The sequence below is a fragment of the Nicotiana sylvestris genome, chromosome 12 (assembly GCF_000393655.2).
Source record: "Nicotiana sylvestris chromosome 12, ASM39365v2, whole genome shotgun sequence".
NCBI lineage: Eukaryota > Viridiplantae > Streptophyta > Magnoliopsida > Solanales > Solanaceae > Nicotiana > Nicotiana sylvestris.
Window position 1 is genome coordinate 165,993,899 of NC_091068.1, and position 10,236 is coordinate 166,004,134.

At 38.2% G+C, this 10,236-nt stretch overlaps 1 protein-coding gene across 1 annotated transcript; it reads left to right on the forward strand.

The window, feature by feature from the left end:
* Window positions 1-4,052: 4,052 nt before the first annotated feature.
* LOC104243097 (peroxidase 44-like) lies at window positions 4,053-5,860 on the forward strand. Its single transcript, XM_009798246.2, has 2 exons — window positions 4,053-4,279; window positions 4,520-5,860. The coding sequence occupies exons 1-2, from the start codon at window positions 4,067-4,069 to the stop codon at window positions 5,621-5,623; spliced, it is 1,317 nt and encodes a 438-aa protein (XP_009796548.1). The 5' UTR covers window positions 4,053-4,066; the 3' UTR covers window positions 5,624-5,860.
* The last annotated feature ends 4,376 nt before the right edge of the window (window positions 5,861-10,236 follow it).

A 10,236-nucleotide genomic window follows, 5' to 3' on the forward strand; every position in this document is an offset into this window, starting at 1 on the left:
CAATGTACATCATCATTGCCAACAACACGATGCAACAACCTATTTTACGATTTCATATCCGTACACTCTTGGATCGGCCTATTCATCTCTACCTCAATATAGAAAAGACGAGTCACAATAGTTAGAAATTGATCACCATCAATAGTTTCGATGAGTACCTCCAATGCAACAACCTTTTTCTTCAATTCTGCGTTGGCGTTGCCACCAGCCATAGTTCACGAAATTCAGCCACTGAACGCCGTGTCATTGCCCCGATCTAGCCACGCTCTGATACCAATTGTCACAGGAGTTATTTTTGTCACTCAAATTCTGCCCGAGTTCACTTCTGTGCAGTACTCAAGCCCTGCCTTAACTTCAGCTTTTCCAACACTTAGAATTATTTTAGGACATTTGGGACTTAGAATAAAATTCAGGCAGCAAGTAAAGTAAAGGCACACACGAAATTTACAGGAATCTCTTCCCAACTCGTATTAATATGTGAATACAAGAACACAATAAAGCCAACCCTATGGTCAATAACAAAGAACACCTAGTTCTCAGACCTGAAATGATTTCCTACCTTTAGGAATACACTTAGACGTTTTGTCGTAACAAATTTCCCACGAGTCTAAGTTCTGCCTTTTGGGACAACCCTATGCACATTTTTTATAGTGTAGGCAACCCAATTACATTTGGAAGCATCTAAGACAATCAGTTGACAAGCCCCAAGTGATGGACAATCATGATAGACATGATTAAAAATATGCATCCGCTTAGCCCCTTGATCAGTCATGCTTGATGTGTAACCGTTCAACTGCACTGTCATGTGCCCAACACACTTTGTAACCGCTGCTTATGCACTGCATGCGCCTGTTTTGACCAGCTATTGTGCCCCCAAGGCTGGCATTGCGCCCAGCCTTGCCTTTTGACACTGCTCCGCCCCAATGTCATAGACACAACTTGTCGACCATGACTTAGCCGCACACGCTCGTTGCCACAGCTACTCGCCCATGTCAAGTGGCCCCCAACTTGATCAGATCTGCCCACATCAATGTCATTTCTTGTCTTGCCTTGCCTTTCCATGTCTTGGCCCCTGCCTTGACATGGCTTTGCCTTGCCATTGTCATGCCAACCCGCACGTCCATGTGAAATGCGCCTTGCCTCCGTCAAGGTGCGTTTGTCAATCCCGCATAGTCTATCATGCCGAGTTGCCCCTCATGATGTTGCTCCAATTTTCGGGTTGTGTGCTAAGGTCATCATGAAAATCTTTGTTACGACCCATATCTGCTGAGGAACTTTGTCAAGGGGCTAACAATAGGGTCCAAGCCAAATCTCCCACCACCACGGGAGGTGATGGCTTTAATTAAAAAAAAAGTTAATAGCTTGTAATTAACCTTAGTAGTTTGCCCTCATTCTTAATCTTTATTTTCAGCGCACTCGGTGGAGATTTTATGAATTGATTTTTTTTCAAGCCCTATCATAGATGACATTCCTATAAAAAAACCTGGTGGTTATGGTGGTGGAAATGACTGTCAAGGGAAGAGAGAAGATGTAGGAAAAGAGAAAAAAAGTTAAAAATAAAAACTTTAGCCATTCACACTCTTTTTGGAGGTGAGGTTCGCGCGCATTGCCATGTTAGCAATGTGTGTTTAATGGGAACATTAGAGCTTGAGTCTAAGTGTTCAATGGGAACAAAGGGTAGTTTGTGTTTAAATGAAAAACTGGGCAAGTTTAAGGGGTTGCATATTTATTTGGCCTTCTCTCAATATTTCTTATTTTAGGTTTCAAGTTGCCTCAAATACCTCTCGAACTTCGCACATGAGATTGACACTACAATCTAGTCTGGTAGGAAAGTTGTCACAAATTATTGGTAAACCTCCTTGTTGTTAGTGCATTATATATGATGAACGAAAATGAGCAAAAGTTTAGGATGTTTAAAAAAGTTTTGTAAACAAGGTGTTACGACAAGTATTAGCAGGTGCATTTCTTGTGGAGGAAATCGTCTCTGGCAGTAGAAAGCATCCCCCTAACGATGATTCCTTTTTTTCCTAAAGAAAAGTTGAGTGAAAAGTTCAAAAATTATCGTCCATTTTCATAAGAGAAACACATAACAACCGTTGTACTATTCATCTTCCTTCTCATTCTTTTTGATAACTAAAAGAACAAAAACCAGCAACATTACGTGAAGACCAAGCTCCAGCCAAGAAATATCAAGCGCTTATTGAAGAAAAGTACAACCCATTCGGTGTTGGTTGCGGTTTCGGCCGAACCTAGTAACTTTTGTTAAAATCTTGTATTTGTATTAAAAAATTCATTGAATATGTACAAATTATTAATTTAAAACTCAATAACTTAAAATGATTATAATCCCGAACCATAAAGGTTCGAATCCTAACTTCTTCTTACTCCTTTGAAATTTCAAACAAGGTCCTCTATATATGTGCTTCCCAAGTACCAACTACTATACTCACATTGTCATTGACATGTCTTTGCATAACCACGAATTTTCTCCTCTCCCACTTGTGGTTAAAATAATCTTGTATGCAGTAAACGATTCTCATTTGTGCGCAGGCACTAAGCAAAAACAGTAGCTTAGGAAATTGTGTTGCGGCATTTCTTTGTTTCGGATGGACCATTCAATGCAATGAATGGTCCGGAAAAGAACTGGGATTATAATAATAAAAATAATATATGATAATAAAAGTCAGAATACAAAGGTATGAATAGAAAATTGGTTGACCAAAAAATAATATACTTTCGATTAAACTATTAAGTTTTTATGTAACAAAGGGTTAAACCTAGTCAGTGATAATGTCTCTAGATTTAGAACTTGACAACATAAATAATGTGAGATGACGTTAATGAGGAACTGGAAATAGTGCACATGTAATATTCCAAAGGTCTTGAGCAATGATGGAGGAATATCAAGCAATAAATAACAATAAATGGTATTTATGTAAATAAGGAGAATGATTCACCCAAAAATGAATTAGGTGGATGGTACTTCCTTCTGACAATGATGAAAGACAGACAAATCCTAGAATATTTGAACTATTCTCGGATCTGATGGAAAAGTAAGGAATAATGTGAGCAAGAATCTTACTGAAAATGTAGAGTTTGTATTTTTGCTAGAGAGAGAATCTTCTCCTCAAAAAGTGCTCTTATCAAATGAATATTACATATCCTACACTATTGTTTCTCTTTCTATTTATATGCGACATATTTCTAATCAACCCTAATAGTACAAGTGCAGATTGAATATTCTCTTTAATATCTTATTACAAAAAACTAGCTATTAGTGTTCTGTCTTTGGTGCTCAACCTCGACCATTGTTGACTGCCCGGCCATGAATCCCACTATTTCCTGGTCGACCTCGACCGCATCTTTTTTCTTAATGCCGCTTTATGCTAAATTCCCTTAGGGCAAATTTTAACCTATACAAAAATTACCTCTGCTATGATCTTGATTGTAGACTAACACATATCAGTAACTTATTCTGTTTATGTAGATTTCTCTTATCAATGTTGCATCCAAGCTGAATCTGACATCAATCTTATATATGTAATTTGCAATTATTTTCTTTTATGAAAAGATACAAATAATGTTCACAAAGTGATACACAATTTTAAAATTTACGTATAGTAAAAAAAATGTTCATGTTGAATTGTAGTTCTTATTCATTCCGTTTTGTAGAATATTTATCATCTTATTTGTTGATTCTGTCATGCTTTTTCTACTTTTTTTTTCTTATTATGGTCCAGAGCAACATTTATTTCTGTCCAAGGCAACATTGGTTTAAATTGTAGAACACTCTATTTCATATGTTTAGAACTACATGAAATAGATAGATTGAACGTACATGTATTTTATTTTTCTTGAAGTTGTGGAAGCTGATTAAACAATGTATTTCCTCAGAAAATTCTGGTATTATTATTTTAAAAACATGACATGCATCCCAGTTATGCTTTGACTTTCAAAACTCTAAGTGCCCCACCACATTATTCCCCTTTCCCCTCCATATATATACCTTTAAAATCCTGTGTCAAATTAAGCTTAAATCTGATATCAAGGGATCTTTCTAAAAAAGATGGACAAGAAGATAATATTACTGTCTTTCTTGTGCATTAGTCTTCAGCTAGCATTTGTCTCAGCTCAACTTCAAGTTGGTTTTTATAATACTAAAGCTAGATGTCCACGAGCAGAAAGCATAGTTCGAGATACGGTGCGAAGCCGCTTCTTTGCGGATCGTTCCATCACGGCGGCATTGTTGCGGATGTATTTTCATGACTGCTTCGTCAGGGTAAGAAATTTTTATTCTTGTTGCCATTATAATTTAACAAATTATACTCTTTCCGTTCATTTTAGTTGACACATTTCGTTTATCAAGAATCAAAAGTGTTAAGTTTGCCTAACATTTTAAAATGTGTCAAATTGACTCAGTTAAGTTGAGTATTTTCAAAGTTAAACTAGTACATCACATGCATAGCTTTGGGACAAGACAGTAATTCACCTTTCTCATTAATGGAAATATGCTTTTCAGGGTTGCGATGCTTCAATATTGATAGACTCCAAAAACACAAAGAACAAAAAGTCAGAAAAAAATGCAGGAGCAAATGGGTCAGTACGAGGATACGAGCTGATTGATCAGATAAAGAGTAAATTAGAGGCTACATGTGCTATGACAGTCTCTTGTGCAGACATCATTGCATTAGCCACCCGAGATGCAGTTGCATTAGCCGGAGGACCGAGCTACAGCATTCCCACCGGTAGGCGCGATGGGCTAGTGTCAGACCCATCACAAGTGAACTTGCCGGGCCCTAGTTTAACCGTGCCACAAGCATTTCAATTTTTCAAAAACAAAGGGTTTACTATGAATGACATGGTGACTCTTTTAGGTGGCCACACCGTGGGAATTACACATTGTAGTTTGTTTAAAGGCGATAGGCTATCAAGGGCAGATGGGAGCATGGATACTAACTTGTTTAACCGCCTTAGAAAGACATGTTCTTCTAGTGGTGACCCATCTGTTTTCTTGGACCAAAACACTTCATTTGTTGTCGATAATTCCTTTTACAAACAGCTAAGGTTGAAGAAAGGGATATTGAAGGTTGATCAGTTACTTGCTTCTGACAAATCAACTGCTGGGGCTGTGGCGAATTTTGCTGCTAATCCAAGAGCCTTCCAACAAGCTTTTGCAAATGCATTGATCAAGTTAGGTAACACTCAAGTTCTAACAGGGAAATCAGGAGAAATCAGAAGAAATTGTAGAGCCTTTAATCCTCCTCAACTTAAGAGCCCTCCTCCTCCTCCCCCCAAGATCGTAAAGAGTCCTCCCCCTCCTCCTCCTAAGATCTTAAAGAGTCCTCCTCCCCCACCACCCAAAGTTTCCATTCCTCCTCCTCCTCCACCCAAAGTTTCCGTTCCTCCTCCTCCTCCTCCGCCCAAAGTTTCCTTTGATCCTCCCCCACCACCTATGGTTTCAGTTCCTCCACCGCCACCACCTAAAGTCTTGACTCCTCCTCCTCCTCCCCCTTCTTCTTCTCCTCCTCCTCCTCCTCCTCCTCCTTCTTCTCCTCCTCCTCCTCCTCCTCCTCCTTCAGTCGTTAATAGTCCACCGCTACATGTGACTGCTCCAGTAGCTTAACATGGTTCTCTTTCCACCCAAGTTTTATTCAAACTGCTACTCCTCACACTGTTGTCAACCTTCATTGTATTTCCTTAAATTTGTGCATGTACGTCCCTTCCTTGATTTATTTGTTGTTGAATTTATTATTAATATTGTTTATTTGTAATTCCTCTTATTAGAGGAAAAAAGATTCAAATGCTTTCGTTTTGTTATTGCGGGACTGGCTACGTTTGTTTATTTAACAAGTGAATTTACTCGTGCTTCGCATGGTTGTTGAAAAAAGTCGATTTCATCTTGTAGAAATTCCTTAGGGAATATAAGATTTTCCTGGCTGATCTTGAACCTTCCTCCAAATATGAATACTTTCGCTGCGAGAATTTTCTGAAAGAGAAAGTTAAAGAGGACTATTGTCACGACCCAAATCCCGGTCGTGATGACGCCCAACACACTACTAGGCAAGCCCGACCATTATTCAATACTTAACCCAATTTATCAAAAATAGCGGAAAGAAATATCAATTAAGCAAGATTAAAGTACTGAAGATTTTAACAAAATACACAATATAATCTCACTAGGACCCGGTGTCACGAATCTGAGCCTCTAGAATACAGAATATCATCCTAATACATGGTATATCCAAAGTCTGATAATGCGGAAATAAAGAGATAGGATAGGAGGGAGAAGATCAATGGCTGCGAACGCCGTGCAGCTACCTCGATACTCCCAGAAGCTGGATCTGCTGATCAACTAGATCTACTGAGCCTGAGACTGCCCTGGATCTGCACACAAGGTGCAGGGAGTAAAGTGAGTACTCCGACCCAGTGAGTAATAAAAGTAACTACAGTCCGAAGATAAGAAAATCCAGTAAATACACAAAGTAAGCTAAAATCCAAATATACAACAACATATGGAACTGAGCAGCTAAACAACAGTATAAATAGAAATACATGAATGCAATGCAAATGCATATGATGGTACATTCCAGTACCCACTGCGGCGTGCAGCCCGAGCCATCCATATTTATTTATCGTCGACGGCGCTCACTGGGGGTGTGTACAGACTCCGGAGGGGCTCCTACAGCCCAAGCGCAATATCTTGGTCAGTCATTGTTACCTGACCGGTCAGCCATTGTTACCTGACCAATTTATATCATACAGTGCCATTGTTACCACTGTTCAAGTATATCATCCAGTGTCATTGTTACCACTATTTCAAGTATATCACACAGTGTCATTGTTACCACTGTTTCAAGTATATCACACAGTGTCATTGTTACCACTGTTTCAAGTCACTTTATAATCAGTCCAGAAAATAATATAATAAGCCCCTTGGGCATTTACAAAACAGAAGTTCCCAGCCCGGAATACATTTAAAAATATCATTTAAGTTTTCAACACTTAGAATTATGGCTGAGTTTGCAAAACAACATTTAAAACCTTGGACTGAAATTAAATGATATGCAAATCATGCTAAGCAGTAATATCAATCCTCGAAGGATTTTACAAATCGGCACAAGGCCCCAAACATGGCATCAAGCCCAGTAATATCAATGAAGTATGTGTATCAATCACCAGTATAGTATAAACATCACACGGGATGGACCAAGTCACAATCCCCAATAGTATCCGACCCCGCACTCGCCATGGAGTGCGTGTCACGCCTCAATATAGCGTTACGATGTGAAAGTCCGGGGTTTCAAACCCTCAGAACAACATTTACATCTATTACTCACCTCAAGGCGGCCAAAAGTCTACTCCGCGATGCCCTTTCCTTTCGAATCGACCTCCTCGCGCGTCGAGTCTTGCCAAAACCACAAGGAATATATTACAATAGGCTAAGGGAATATAACTCAATCGAAAAGACTCGAAAAATATCGAAAATCACGAAATTTGTAAAACCCGAGCCCCGGGCCCACTTCTCGAAAAATTACGAAAGTCACATCATCGGATTCCTCGTCTCACCACGAGTCTGTACATATAAAATTTACCAAAATCGGAGTTCATTTGACCCCTCAAATCACCAAAACTTATTTTCAAATCCTTAGGCCTAAATCCTCAATTTTTCTACAATTTTCATGCTCAAATCCATACATAATTGATGTACTTAACTCAAAATAGGTGGGGATAACTTACCTTCACATTGATGATGAAAATCCCCTCTTGAAGCTCCCCAAAAATCGTCCATACTTTGAAGAAATGAAGAAAAGTGAGCTAAATCCGTGTATAAAAGAATCTGTCTGTGCTTCGTCGAGTTGTACCTTGCACTTGTTCTATACAAGTTGTACATCCTATTAAAATTATTCCTTGTCGGACACCTTCTGTTTAAACACCCATAACGTCTTGTATAAATATCCAAATGACAAACGGTTTGAAGATTTAAAAATTAGACTCAAAGATCTTTAATTTTATAGGTTGTAGACCATATAACTCTTTATATATCCCGAGATATGAGCTTCTAAAGTAGGCTCCCCGAAATCAGAAAATTCTGGAGAACGAGCTCCACCAGGCATATTCAATCGACCGTAACATTCTCTACAGATGTCCAAATTACGATTTCTTTAGCTTTCTGGAAACTAGACATGAATGGATACAACTTTCGTTTTTGAACCATCTTAAAATTCCTTATATATCAAAAGATATAGGCCTCCGAAGTACGCTCCACGATTGCAGTCCAAAGACCTTCTGCAGAAAATTGCAGCAGAAATTTCTGCAGCTTTTTCTTTTCTTTTTGGTCCGAATTTTATTCCGTTAACCTTCCGAAATCCACCTGAGGCCCTCGGGACATTAACCAATTATATAAACATGTCCCACAATATCATTCAAACTTGTCCCAACCTTCGAAACACCCAAAATAACATCAAAACATCAAATCATCATCGGATTCAAGCCTATGAATCTCACGAACTTCCAAATTCTATTTTTGATCAAAAACCCAACCAAACGACGTCCGAATGACCTCAAATTTTGCAGACAAGTCCAAAATGACATAACGAAGCTACAGAAACTCTCGAAATTCCATTCCAACCCTCGGATCAAAATCTCAGATATCAACCGGAATTCGCCAAAATACTAACTTTGCCAATTCAAGCTTAATTCTACACCGGTCATCACAAAATATTCCGGACACACTCTGAAGTCCCAACTCACCTAACAAAGCTATCCGAACCATAAAATTCGCATTTCGAGCGCTCTAACACATAAGTCAATATCCAGTTGACTTTTCCAACTTAAGCTTCCTTAAAAGAGACTAAGTGTCTCAAACCTTACCAAAATCATTCAGGAATGACTTCAAATTTTGCACACAAGTCACATTCGACATTACGGACTTGCCCCAACTTTCGGAATCGCATTCCGACCCCGATATCAAAATTTCCACTTCCGGTCGAATTTTCTCAAAAACCTTCAAATTTCTATATTTAGCCAAACGACTCCAAAATGACTTACGGACCTCTGAATTCACTTCCGATCGCGCTCCCAAATTCAGAATCACCATACGGAGCTACTCCCAGTCTCGGAATTCCAAACGGACATCAATAACACTGAAATGCATTTTAAGCCAAACTGATGCAATTTCTTCGAAAATGCTATCTTCCACAATAGACACCAAAACGCTCCCGGGTTATCCAAAACCCGATCCGGGCATACGCCCAAGTACGAAATCATCATACGAACCTGCTGGAACCTTCGGATCCCAATTCCAAGGTCTTTTACTCAAAATTCCAATCCTAGTTCATTTCTTTAATTTTAAGCTTTCAAAATGAGAATTTCCATTTAGATTTGACTCCAAACTTCCTGAATTTTAATTATGACCATACACTCAAGTCAATATACCTGAGATGAAGCTGATCATGGCCTCAAACTGCTGAATTACACGCCGAAGCTCAAAACGACCGATCGGGTCGTTACAACTATATATATAGCTTCAATTTACTATATAACCAGAAAAAATTTAATCGCGCACAATATCAATGAATTTATAAAGGCTCAAAAACGTCAATAAATTCACAGAATAGACTAGCAACTAATAACGAATTAGGTAGTTTTCTCACTTTACTATGAGAAGAAAACACTGGTAAGTAGCTTACATTTGGCTTAATTCATAATTTTTTTTATTTATATAGAACACTTAATGTAGTGTATAGCTAATGGTAAGGCATTATAGCATGTTATTTTATGTCGAATACTTATATGTAGTGTATAGTTAATGGTAGCAAATTATAGCATGTTATTTTCTTAGATTAACACATTATAACTTAAAACACTCTACAAATTGTTAATGCCAGATTAATATCTTTTTAAATACCTCCCAAATGTTCAATTGAATATAATGTTTGAATTTCTTGGAATAAACTTCACAATGCATGTCAAGCTTTAAGACGGTGGTGGTAGAGTTCTCATTCTTTTTTTTCAATGACATACTGCTAGTCTTGTTCTGATCTTTGAGGTCCTTCTTTTCTCCTCCTTAACTGATTTTGGTTTCTTCTTCATTTTTTCCTCTTATAACACCAAAATAAAAAAGAAACGAATCTATAAAAGTATTAACAACAAACAACAACAAGTCCAGTAGTTTTTCACAAGAAGGATAAGATGTACGCAACTTTACCCCTACCCTAAAAGGGCAGAAAGACTATT